The sequence below is a fragment of the Suncus etruscus genome, chromosome 1 (assembly GCF_024139225.1).
Source record: "Suncus etruscus isolate mSunEtr1 chromosome 1, mSunEtr1.pri.cur, whole genome shotgun sequence".
NCBI lineage: Eukaryota > Metazoa > Chordata > Mammalia > Eulipotyphla > Soricidae > Suncus > Suncus etruscus.
Genome location: NC_064848.1, coordinates 120,830,277 through 120,844,222, shown reverse-complemented (window position 1 = coordinate 120,844,222; position 13,946 = coordinate 120,830,277). Strand labels below are relative to the sequence as shown.

General features: G+C 36.3%; 1 protein-coding gene across 1 annotated transcript in view; it reads left to right on the top strand.

Moving 5' to 3' along the window:
- Positions 1-13,946, top strand: part of DOCK4 (dedicator of cytokinesis 4) — a 530,301-nt gene that overhangs the window by 339,930 nt on the left and 176,425 nt on the right. The window contains exon 17 of the mRNA XM_049782931.1: positions 12,482-12,638. Within this exon, the coding sequence (XP_049638888.1) occupies positions 12,482-12,638 (157 nt within the window). The remainder of the gene's footprint in view (positions 1-12,481; positions 12,639-13,946) is intronic.

The window sequence follows — 13,946 nt, the reverse complement described above, 5'->3', positions numbered from 1 at the left end:
CTTTACCCCAGTATCTTACTTAGTCTATAGAAATTCAACATAGCTGATCTGCTTTGGATATGACTGGGGGGTTATAGTTGGGTATTAAACCCAGGGATGTAAACACATAATAAACTCCATCACTTGCCTTTGACCACCATTTATTTGAGATGGGTTTCTCAGTTCAGTTGTCCACTAAACTTTATTAGAGTGTATTTTATGTTAGCATTCATACATTAAAAGAATAGTTTAAAAATTAAGATAAACTAATGGTCATAGAACTAATATACTCTTTCATTCAGTTATTCCAATAGAGACTTTTCCTGTAACACTGATTAATCAAAATTACATGAATCAAAAATATCTAACAGCACATGACTTAGGCATATAACTATTCTAATAACCCACTTTCCTGTTAAATAAATGCAAAATTTGATACTTGTAATTTTTTAAATAAAATATTATATTTTAAATAAAAGCATATCAAGCTGAATATAAAAACTAAACAAAAAAGACTCTAAGATATTTTTAAATAATTTATTTAAGTACAGTGGTTACAGAAATGTTCATAGTTGAGTCTTAATCATAGAATGTGCATCAACCCCATTTCCCCCACCCACCCACCAGTCTCTGAGACAGGCAAGACTAAGATATATTAATAGGAACACTTAGTTTTATCATGGAGGGTTTATGTTATCTGCAAAGCCTTTTTTGAAACTCTTAGTTCTACACTCATAAATTACTCCTCGTGGGATCAGGGGATCATAAGGTATACCAGGAATTGATTCCAGTTTGGCTGCATGCAAAGCAAAAGTCTCTCCTATTATACTAACTCTCCAGCCCTCAGAAATACTTCTAATCAAAAAGCTTAAACTCCATATCCCCTTTCCACAAACTTTCAATTGAACGTTCCAGTTTTCTAAACATTCCTGTTTTCCTTTGTGACTCTCCTCCAACAGTCCTCACCTGAATTCAGGTCTCACCCACTTTCTTGTCCAGGGTATCTCTTTATCCTTAGTTTTCCTTTCCTCTGTCTAGGAAGAAAATAAATCAGCTCTAGATCAATCTACCTATATCTGACCAGAACAGTAAAGGAAGTTGTAATAGAATAATACAATGTCATCAGCCTTGACAAATAGATATGGTACTATTTGACTATGCAGTCAGACTAATCCGCTGCTTAGCTCAGTCCTTAGAAAAGTGATTTGCCATCCTACTTACCCCACAAATTTCCTTCTATTAACTGAGAAAACAGAAGCCACCAGACAGGAACTTCTTCAACTTCCTATTCTCCACCTGCATCCTTCCTTTTTTGATGTCTTTGGGATCCTGCTCCCCACTATAATGTTTTGGACTCTGATGGCTGCATTCTTTTGGATGAAAAACATTCTCAGGCCTACATTTATTTATTTATTTATTTATTTATTTATTTATTTATTTATTTATTTATTTATTTTGGTTTTGGGGCCACACCTGCCGGTGCTCAGGGGTTACTCCTGGCTGTCTGCTCAGAAATAGCTCCTGGCAGGTACGGGGGACCATATGGGACACCAGGATTCGAACCAACCACCTTTGGTTCTGGATCGGCTGCTTGCAAGGCAAACACCACTGTGCTATCTCTCCGGGTCCCAGGTCTACATTTAAAAAAAAAAATTAGAGTCTACCATCTTTCCTTATCTTTGTCCAATCTAGACATCCTACAGGACCAACCAGTCTTCACTCACTATTTTCTTATATTCCATTTCTTCTGAAGCTGCTTTTGTCCCCACAGCTCAAATGAATAATCTCCCTCTACAGCAGAAGTGCCTACCTAAGGGCTAACCTCACCACACTTTCAACCATCTCTTCTGCTTTCATCTACTTAGTTATGCTTGTAATCACACTTGTCAGTGACACTTGGATTTCTAGCATAAAGTTTTTACCAACCTATTGAACATCTTCAGCTCGTTTAGTTAGGAGACACCTCAACTCAGCATATCCCAAATGGAGCTTTTTATCCTGAACTTTCTGAAAACAGAAATCTGCAAGTTTTATTGGCTTCGCATATTCACACTCTTTGTCTAAACAGTTGATTGCCAAATTGGTCAACACCACCTCCTTAACATTTAAATGATTTTTAATCTAGAAGACAGTAGTAGAATCAACTCAGGGTTTTCTTAATTATGAACTCTGAGATCCTCTCAAGATGTTTACATGATGAAAAATCAGCCATATTAAGCCACATATAATTGTCTGACTTTACCTGTACCTAAAAAATTTTTATTTTAAGCACCACGATTGGCAGTACTATTGATGATAGTCCCTCCTCACATCCTCCCAGAATGTCTATCCATCATTGCCATAGTGTTTCCCTGTCCTCGTACCCCTTCACCCCATCTTTTTCCTTCCCCTGTGGTAAACATCCTACTGAAGACCAGTTCTTTATACTTGTACTTCTAAAACAGTTATTTTAAGGAATATTTTAGATGAACAGAAGTGTTGCAAAAATAGTATAAAAAATTCTCATGTACCTTTCACCCAACTTCTCCTTATGTTTCTGTCTTACATAACCATAGCAGAGTTATTGAAGCTAAATTAACCTTGGTACAGAGCTGTTGAGACAAAGCTTTGAGTTTCACGGTTTTCCACTGCTGTCATTTTTCTGTTCTCACAGCTAAGTCTGGATTGTACATTGCATTTATTTGCCACATATCCATGTGTCATGCATAGACTTTATTTTACGGTCTTGACATATGTTTCTTCTACATATTCTGCCAAGTGACCTTCTTATTCTTTTTTTTTTTTTTTTTTGGTTTTTGGTTTTTGGTTTTTGGGCCATACCCGGTGGTGCTCAGGGGTTACTCTTGGCTGTCTGCTCAGAAATAGCTCCTGGCAGGCACAGGGGGCTATATGGGACACCGGGACTCAAACCAACCACCTTTGGTCCTGGATTGGCTGCTTGCAAGGCAAACACCGCTGTGCTATCTCTCCGGGCCTGTTCTTATTCTTTTTTGTTTGTTTAATTTAATTGAAACTTATTCTTTATGACTGAAATCAAGTGACATTTCCCATAGGACCCTTTTGTTCTTTCCTTAGCAAGGTGATACCACTGGTTTTTGGCATAACTTTGTACTCATAACAGTTGAATACAAATTTCATTACTATTTAACTTTCATTAAGTGGTAATATATATTTGCAATGAATTATCTAACATATTGTATTTTGTATTTTTATTTTTTCATTTCTCACAAATTACAGCTCTCTTAAATTTATCCTGTATTATGAATTAATGTACTAGACTTTTAATCTATTGTTTATATACTTCTCTCTATCATTTAGCTCACATTATTGCAGACATAATATATCTGTATTGTTTGTGATTGATCATTGCAGCTTTCTTAATGAGTCTAGGACAGTCCCCAAAAGAAAATGTCTGGGGCCTGACCCATCATTTATTACTCTCCCAGTTGATTCTACTTTGACAGGATGAGGTGGAGAAAGATCATGTATCAAGCTATAAATCGTAAAGTAGATTGAGATTGCTGCTACTACTGTGTGGGACTGCTTTTTAATTTTTTTTTTTTATAAAAATCACAAGAAGCACTTCTCTGTTGTCAGATCTGGTTTTACTCTTTCAAGGATAGTAATGAAGAGGGCTGGGTTCTTACCTACTTTCCTCTAATGTGTAATAAATTAACATCATGCCTTTTCAAGATGATTTGGACTGATCTCCAAACCTATCAAAGCAAGCACAGAGCAACTTCTTTTGCTATTGCAGTGGCTCGATTTTGTACCAACTTTAAGACACTGTTCATGTTCCCTTGCCCCTCCAAGACAGACTATTTCAATTCATTTTCCCACATCTTTCTACTATCAAACATTGACCACAATACCATTAATAATTTATTGGGGTTTTTTCTTTTATATTTTTTATTTAAACACTATATTTACAAAAAATTTTATACTGCGGTTTCAGTTAAGAATGTTTCACCCTTCACCAGTGTGATTTTTCCCACCGCCAGTGTCCCCCCACCCCTTTTTCACACTCCCCACCCCAACCCCCTGCCTGTCTCTTAGGCATTTGGCCTCTCTCCCTCAGTATTATTGTCATGATATTTGTCATTGTGGTTAGTGCTTTAGCTGAAGTCACCTCACTTTGTGGCAATTTTCTCATTAGCAGGTCCTCCCTGTGTTTAGCCCTATTGTCTCTGGATATTATTGCCATACTGTATTTTTTACTTTTCTTATATCTCAGAGATGAGTGAGACTATTATATGTCTATCTCTCTCCTTCTGACTCATTTCACTCACATAATAGTCTCCGTGACCATCCATATATAGGCAAATTTTATGACTTCTTTTTCTCTTATAGCTATATAGTATTCCATTGTATAAATGTACCACAATTTCTTTAGCCACTAAACTGTTACTGGGTATCTGGGTTGTTTCTAGATTCTGGCTATTGTAAATACTGCTGTGATAAACATATAGGTGCAGAAGGCACTTTTGTTTTGTGTTTTTGTGTTTCTAGTGTATATCCCTGGGAGTAATATTGCTGGATCATATGGGAGCTCAAGTTCCAGCTTTTTGAGGAATATCCATATTGTTTTCCAGAAAGGTTGGACTAGACCAACCTTCCACCAGCAGTGAAGGAGAGTTGATTTCTCCCCACATCCGCTCCAGCACTGGTAGTGATTGTTCTTTGTGATGTCCTCTAGTCTCTGTAGCTTAGGATAATACCTCATTATTATTTTGATTTACATCTTCCTAATGGTTAGTGATGTGGAGCATTTTTTCATATGCCTTTTGGCCATCTGCATTTTTTCTTTGAGGAAATTTCTGTTCTTTTCTTTTCCACATTTTGTACCTTGTATATCTTGGGTATTAGCACCTTATTGGATGGATATTGAGTGAAATAGTCTCTCCCAAAGGATGCCTTTTTATCTTACTGTTTCCTTTGAGGTGAAGAAGCTTCTCAATTTAAAATGGACTGTTTATCTTTGCTTCCACTTATTTGGACAGTGGTTTTTCCTCCTTAAAGATGCCTTTAGTCATAGGGTCATCGAGTGTTTTCCCTACGTTCTCTTTTACAAAACTTATAGTTTCAGGGTTGCTATCAAGGTTTTTAATCCATTTAATTTGACCTTTGTGCATGATATTAGCTGGAGATCTGAGTCCGCTTTTTTTGTATGTGGCCTGACCAGTTATCCCAACACCACTTGTTGAAGAGGCTTTCCTTGCTCAATTTTACATTTTTGCCCCTTTATCAAAGATTAGTTGATTGTATGTCTGGAGAAGATTCTCTGAATACTCAAGTCTATTCCATTGATCTAAGGTTGTATTCCAATACCATGCTGTTTAATGACTATTTTCTTTGTAGTGCAATTTAATGTTGGGGAAAGTGATGCCTCCCATCTTCTTTTTTCCTAAGGGTTGCTTTAGTTATTCACAGTTATTTATTCTTCCAAATTCATTCAACATGAAGGGCCTTGTTGAAGTATCCTACTATTATTGATGTCTTTCTTGCTGGCACCGTCATTGGGTGCATATATGTTTGTGATTTCTTCCTGGTACCTTGATTATCAAGAAGTGTTCATCCTCTGTTCCTTACCACCTTTTTAAGTCTAAAGTCTGTGTCATCTGATATAAGTATGGCCATTCCAGCCTTTTTAAGAGTGTTGTTTGATTGCATCATTGTTCTCCAACTTTTGACTTTGAGTCTGTTTTCCTCTGACTATTCATATGTGTTTCTTGGGGCAGCAAAGCATTGGATTCAACATATTTGATCCATTTTATTATTCTCTATCTCTTAACTGGTGCATTTAGTCCACTGACTTTGAGAAAGGTGATTGGGATGGGATTTAGTGTCATCTTTTTATAAGTGTTTGAGGTGTTTGTTGGGTCTGCCTTGCCTTAAAGTAGACCTTTCAGTTATTCTTTTAAGGTTGGTTTTGAGCTGTTGTCTATCTGTGAAGCTGTATATCTTTCCTTAAAACCTGAATTTAAGTCTGGCACGGTGAAGTATTCTTGGCAAAGCATGTATTTCTTTGAGTTCTGTCACTATATCCTACCACCTGATTTCTGCCTTGAGAGGTTGGTTTTGACAAAATCTGTTGTAAACCTTAAGAATGCTCTTTGTACTTAATTTTCCTTTTTGATCTTGCTGCTTTTAGTAATTCAATCCCCTATCTGTGGGATTCATCAATTGTGATTTAGGAATGTGCCTTGGGGTGTTTTTCTTTGTATCTCTTTCAGCTGGTACTCTTTGAGCATGTAGTATTTGGTTGATTGCACTCTTTTGCTCTAGGATTTTTTCTGCAATGATGTCCTTGATTGTTGATTTTTCTTTGAGATTTTCTTCTGGGGCTTCAGGGACTTCAGTGATTCTTATGTTGTTTCTATTGAGTTTATCAACAGACCTCTGTTTTTATTTGTTCACATCCTTTGAGGATTTTTTTTCCATCTTCTGATACTTTGTTTTAAGGGTCTTTTCCAATCTCTCTATTGTATGGAGTTGTTATTGCATCTCATCTTCCAGATTTACTGATTCTATCTTCATAAGCTGTTACTCTGTTGGTGGGGCTTTCTAGTGAGGTTTTTTTTTTTTTTTTTTTTGCTGCCAAGATGTTTAGCCCTGATGTTTCAGTCTGAAATTTTCTTATTTCTACTTCAATCTTCTTGATTCTTATTTGTGGTTTGTTTGGTTTGTTCCGTTGATTCTTTGAGTTCCTTGAACATCCTCCAAATTTCCCTCTCTAAAGTCTTTTCTCAGAGTTGCTATGTAGATAGCTGGTACTTGTTGGGTCTTCAGATCAATCATCTTCATTCTCTAAGCATAGTGGTCTTCTGCAATGCTTTTCTATTAGTATTCTTTGCTGTGTGTGTTTTAACATATTGTACATTGATTAGTGGATAAGCGCAGCTATGGAATGAGTAGAGCTGCTGTGCTCCTCTGCTTTTGTCCCATTTAACACTTCATATCTTTGTCAGCAAAAATAGAATGAGCTGCGTAATGGAAAAGATATATTTTATTATTTTTAGGTCTGCATTGTCCTACTCTATGCCTACAAAGTGTTTGATGAAAAAATATTAATCCTATATCAAACCAAAACTGTCATTTTTCAGGTGGTCTCAGCATGCATGATCCATACTTAACCATACATTAAATTTAGGATATAACTAAATTTTACAAATGAGACTTATCAGGTAACATGCAGTGCTGTTTTGTGGTGGCATGCTTATGCTGTTCAGTATGGCAGTGAGACTGCATTGCTTAGTTTAGCACACATTGAACCCCCCCTCCAGCTCATTTGATTGTGCTTAATATTTTAATTCAAGTTCAGTGGCAACATTCCCTACCTTCCAGCCTTGTTTCAATGACTTTATTACCCTCCTACTTAGCTCTTTGCCCATAGGGGAGAGTGTTCATTCCAATTTATTTCTTTGACCTATTTCCTGGTTCAGAATTGCACACACAGTGTAAGCACCTCTGTCTGGCTGAAGAATGCTTCTGGAATTTGCTGCTGATCCTTCTTCAGTTCCTTGCTACTCCTGGTAAACTTTGCATTTCCTCTTTATAAGTTGAAGAATCCTTTCACACAAACTCTTGCTGATTTCAGTCCCACAGGAGTACTTTCTAAAAACTCTATTTAGTTTTATACTGCTCTTGAAACTACTTTCTTTTATTATGTATTCTCTCTTAGCAAATGAAAAAAACCACCTTTCATTTTTGTTTTACTCCAAATTCCTAACTCACGCATTATTTACTTGCCTGCCTCTCTACCTCATTATATTCAAGTTACATGAACCCTTTTGATCTCTTCAACTTTCACCTTTTATAGCTATATATATAGCTATATAATTTGTATGTTTTCACTAATAATTTTATCAATAAAATTTTTCTTTGTTATAGCAAAATGCAGAACTAGATGACAATAGTAGTGAAGGGAGGCAGAGTTTCATAGAAGTTTTGAACACAATTTGATTGAACATCATAAACTATGGCATTTACTGTTACTATTACACTGACAAAACATAACACACACACCACTCAGGTTAGTATTATCCATAAGAACCTTATTATAACACTAAAAAGCAATAATGTACTTTACATTTCTGTACATTTAAGGCATCATAAACAGTATTTCTATGATGCAATCAGAAAGGATATATGCTGAAAGCTTCAAATAGAATGTATTAAAATTGGAGAAATAACTATAGATAACGATATGTAAGTTTGCTAGCCTTATGCTGCTTACTTGGGTTCAGTAGTTGGCACTATAGATGTTTCCCTGAGCTTTACTGGGTGTGACAATAAAACAAACAAAGCCTCCAGAAGTAATGAGATATTGTATGTAATTTATTCAGGCTTCTTTTTTTTTTTTTTGGTTTTTGGGTCTCACCCAGTGACCCTTTGAGTTTACTCTTAGCTATGTGCTCAGCAATTGCTTCTGGCTCAAGGGACTATATGGGATACCAGGGAACAAACCCAGATCCCCCTGGGTCAGCAGCATACAAGGCAAACACCCTACCATTGTGCTATAACTTTGGTTCCTTATCCAGGCTTCTTATGTTCTTCAGAAATAGATGAAAGTCTCTAACTTCATACCAAATATCTCCCTCAACTTCTACTGGAGGGAAAAAAAATCAGTTTTGAAATTCTTCTAAATATTGTATCAAAGGCTTCACTTAGATCAAAGAGTGATTATGTGCTTTTCTTTAATGAACTGATGGATAACATGTCTCACTCCACCCTCATCACATCTTCCTTTTTTTATTTTTTATTTTTAGTGAATGATCTTGAAATTACTTATATGTCCAGAGTAATATCTGTGTTGTTTTATGTTGTAGTTAAGTGAGAGTGATAGCTCAGCTATAAGAAACTATCAAGGCTCATGCTTCAAAATGTTTCAGATGATGAAAATCTCAATCCTCAGGTTTGGAGTAATTAAGAGTGAATCTAAATTGATAGTAGTGACTTGGACACAATAAGTGACCCATAGGAGAGTAAATCTTTAAGTCAAAGTGCTGCTTTCATATCTACAAGTAGTAATGGAGCTAGAATAAGTAGGAATATCAAGAGGCTACCAATGCTAGAGAGCCATTATCTAAATAAGATTAATTTAATCTATTAATTATATTAATTTAATGTATTGTTAATTTAATCTTATTAATCTAAATAAAAGCCATTCATTTAGATTAAGAATAGGTGGAGAGACTAAATCTGTGATCACAAATGGGTCTGTAGGAAAAACAACTTTGTTGGTTACTTTAAGTTTCGGATACACATCTCTGTATTTAAGGAAGCATTGCTGACAGTGCTTGGAGAACCAAATGCAGAATGGGGATCAAATAGGGTTCAGCCACATACAAAGAAAGTGTCTTACATCCTCTACTGTGTCTCTAGTACAAAAGAGCAAAATTTCTTTTAACAGATGGGTCACTATCAAGAAGACTCTAAATCCCAATTAAAAGATTTGAAAGTAACTGGATGGAGGAATGTGCTCTCATGAGTCTTCAATTCAAATAGCAAGTGATAGACATTAGAAGCACAAATCAGGCTGGCAATAAGAATAGGGTCATTTTGGGGTGCTGTGAGTTATCCTGGGACTAGTGATGTTCTAAGATCAGAGACGAAGAGTAAGACTTAGAGGGTGTAGCAATAGAAGATTTCAGAACAATGGACACATTTTTCTAAAGAAGTTGATGTGTGTTTATGTACTTTTCTATGTATATAAAATATCTTATAGTTGCAAGAGAAATTATTTGAAATTAGAATGTTAAAGGAGAATTTTGTAGGCTATATTTTGTGCTTATTGGCCCTTTAGAATGTGCAGATGTGCAAATATGCAAGTGAGACATTGTGTGATAATTTTGTTATGTTTCTCTAAAAGTGTTGAACAGTCTTTTTGTTTCTTTTGTTTGCATCACTTTTCTTAAAAAGCAAAGCCATGCATCATGTGAAAAGTGGCTGTCATATGTTTTTTTTTTCTAGTTGTTTGTTCAAATCCCAGGTGAACAGGTCTGAAGCAGGGTGCCCAGGGATTAAGAAAAACAAGATAGACTTAATGGAGAAAAGCATGGGGTCAGGATATTTCCAGTCTTTTTTACTTAAAGAGCCACTGAGATAATAAGCCCCTAATTATCTTTTTTATTGTTATACTCAATCCACCTGGGGGTAGGGGAAGGCTGATGTACTTAACAGAAAAAAGTACTTAAAGCTAATCAAGCCTAGTTGAGTCTTTACATTTCAAACTGAAGTAAGTGAAGAGGAAGATTTGTGGAAAAGGGAAATTAGGGTGTGTACTCTATGTATAAATTACAGTTGCTTCATCCATGTTGTTGGTTAACAGTTTACTCTGACCCTGGTATTTTCTGTGACATGCAATTGGAAGCCCTGGGTGTGATGGGTATACTTCATCATCTTTGGTAAAAAGTCACCATAGAGATATTTTTGCACATTGTCCTGGTTCGGTGTTGTGACAACACAATTTCCGCAAAGGCAGTTATCTTTGTTCTCCAGCCAGTTTGAAGTATCCTGGATACTGCTTTGTTTCCATACAGGTGTCCAATCCTTTCATCAGAAATTTTGCTATGGACTTTAGCAAAGAGAAACAACCCTCAAGAGATAAATTTTATTAAGGACTTAAAACTCTGATTCTAAATCTTTCATTATATAATTATTTAATAATATAATATAAAAATAATATATAATAATTAATATAATTAATATATAATTAATTAACCAGAATCTCTGAGAAAGTGTCTGTCATATAGTGGAATTATTATTACCCTGAAATATGATATTCTATAATTTGCAAAGTAAACTGTGAAACAATTGCCTTAGCTGAAATGTTGGAAAATTTTAAGCAGTTTTTTAAAATGCTATGTTTAATGGTGAAAGATATCTGGTGGTTGCAGAAAGGACGAAGAGGACCAGAAGTGTCGTAAGGAAAGGACTGGAAGATCTTAGGCACTTTAGTGATGAAAGTGAAGTAATTTTGTACATCAAAACAATAAATATTAACTTTAGGGCACGGCGGCGTTTGCCTTGCAAGCAGCCAATCCAGGACCTAAGGTGGTTGGTTCAAATCCCGGTGTCCCATATGGTCCCCCGTGCCTGCCAGGAGCTATTTCTGAGCAGACAGCCAGGAGTAACCCCTGAGCAATGCCGGGTGTGGCCCAAAAACCAAAAAAAAAAAAAAAAAAATTTACTTTATAGTAACCATGTTACCTAGACTACGATATTTTTCTAATTGAGGGGAAATTCTATAGTCTCTATTAGAATGATTTCTTGAGCAATTTTGGAGTATTGATTGCCATGTTATTAAAATTATGTAATTTAGTTCTATGTTTCTTTATTTCTTTTTTTGGAGGGATCTTTTAGGGCTTATTCCTGGCTCATTGCTCAGGGATTACTCCTTGTGTTGTGGTATATTGCAAGCACTCTACCTGATGCACCATGGCTCTGGTCTCTGCAATTTAATAATTTTGTTTTGTTTTGTTTTGTTTTTGGGTCACACCCGGCGGTGCTCAGGGGTTACTCCTGGCTGTCTGCTCAGAAATAGCTCCTGGCAGGCACGGGGGACCATATGGGACACCGGGATTCGAACCAACCACCTTTGGTCCTGGATCCGCTGCTTGCAAGGCAAATACTGCTGTGCTATCTCTCTGGGCCTGCAATTTAATAATTTTTTAAAAAGTTTTTATTTTGAGGCTGGAGAGATAGCATGGAGGTAAGACATTTGCCTTGCATGCAGAAGGACGGTGGTTTGAATTCCAGCATCCTACATGGTCCCCTGAGCCTGTCTGGAGTGATTTCTGAGCATAGAGCCAGGAGTGACTCCTAAGTGCTGCCAGGCATGACCCAAAAACAAAAATAAATAAATAAAAGTTTTATTAAATTTATTTAATTTTTGGATCATATCTGGTATTACTCAGGGTTTACACATCACTCTGCACTCAGGGAATGGAGAACCCGCTGGGGTATCTCACAAGCCAACCACTTGTGAGATAAGACCCTACACACTGTATTATCACTCCAGCCCCCACAGTGAGGTTTCAGACCTTGAAAAGGGAAATTTTAATCTAGGACCAAAGGTGGTTGGTTCGTATCCCGGTGTCCCATATGGTCCCCCGTGCCTGCCAGGAGCTATTTCTGGAGCAGACAGCCAGGAGTAACCCCTGAGCACTGCCGGTTGTGGCCCAAAAACAAAAAAATAAATAAATAAATAAATAAAAAAAGAAAAGGGAAATTTTAGATGGCTATATAGCAGAATAAAAATAGATGGAAATTAAAATGCTTGAATTCAAACTCAGATTTTTTTGAGATCAAGATCCATGTTGAATTCATTTTATGTATGTATTTGAAAGCTCCATTCTGTTTGTAATACTATTTTGAATGTATTCTGGATTTGAATGTATTTCAGAATTTCAGTGTATTCCAATTTTATTGATGTTGAGATGGAAATTGCCTAATAATCTTCATGTGTTCTTACCCCCTTTTTTACAAATATTTTTGACAGTGTGAAGAAAACACAAACCTTCAGGATACTACCCGCTACCTCAAACTTCCCTTTTCCAAGGGTATTTTTCTTGGGAACAATAATCAAGCAATGAAATCCACAAAGGAATCTTTCTGGATAACATCTTTTCTCTGTTCCACAAAGCTCACCCAGAATGGTAATGTATGATGTTGTCCTCTTTGAAAGCCATATGATTTTTGGTAGACACAATTGTTGGTCCTTCTGTTCATGATTCCTAATCAACAGAAAGCTTATAACTGAAAAAACCATATGATACCACATGTAAGTTAAGAACTTCAAAACACAGCTTTTATGTAAACCTTCAGAACTTTTTGTTTGTGTGTTTTTGAGTATCCTCAGTGATGCTCAGGGATTACTCCTTGCTTTGCATTCAGAAATCACTCCTGTCAGTGCTAGAGATTGAACCGGGGCTGGCTATATGCAAGGTAAGCATCCTATCCACTGTATTGTTACTCCAGCCCCCAAACTTTTAAAACTTTTTCTCTTCAAAAAAGAGAATTAGCAATAATGTAGTGGTAGGCTGTTTGCCTTGCACACAGCTGACCTAGGACAGACCTCAGTTGGATCCCTGGCATCCCATATATTTCCCCAAGCCAGGAGTGATTTCTGAGAACATAGCTAGGAGTAACGGCTGAGCATCACCGTGTGTGGCCCAAAAACCAAAAATTAAAATAAATAAAAATAAGCTGGAGAGATAGCTCAAGAGGTTCATGCACATGTTTTGCAAGTGGGAGTCCTGGGTGCGATCTCCAGCACATTTTTTCCCCTCAGCATTGCCCTGAGCATAGGACTTGGAGCATTGCTGAGTTTGGCCCTTTATAGAAGGAAGCAAATTAAATATTTTCAAGTTCCTAAAAGAATACTTCCCATATAGGGCATCTAAGTAGCATTTTGAATGCCATGATAATAGTCAGGACTCAGTGTAAAAAAGAATCACTACACAGTAAGGCATTTGTTCCTTTGCCTAATATTTTATTATTTATTTCTTCTGAGGCAGAACACCACTTGTAGAAAGTTTATTTCTTCTCTGAGAATTTAGTATCAGAAATAAAGCAAAATATATAGCAATATAATATTTAAATTTTAAAGATTTAAAGAAATTTAATTTCTAATTCTGCTTTTTTATATATGTAGACTCATGCAAATTATTCTTCTATTTTTATGTTTTATCTTCCTTTCTACTTATAGTTTTTCAGTAAGTTTCTTTGGGGATCTACAGTACAGTACAGCAGTACATTGAGTCTTATAGGTAGCACTCTCTACAAAGCTGTGTGGCCCAGACCATTCTATGCTCAGGCCTGATGATGCAGTGATGCTTGGGCCCAAAATGCTAGTGGCTGAAGAATTTAATTTTAGTAAATGTAATGGAAAATGGCTTCTATTGCCATGATTTTTGCTTTTTAAGTTTAATGTATATTAAGCAGTGTTTTATGGGAATATAAAT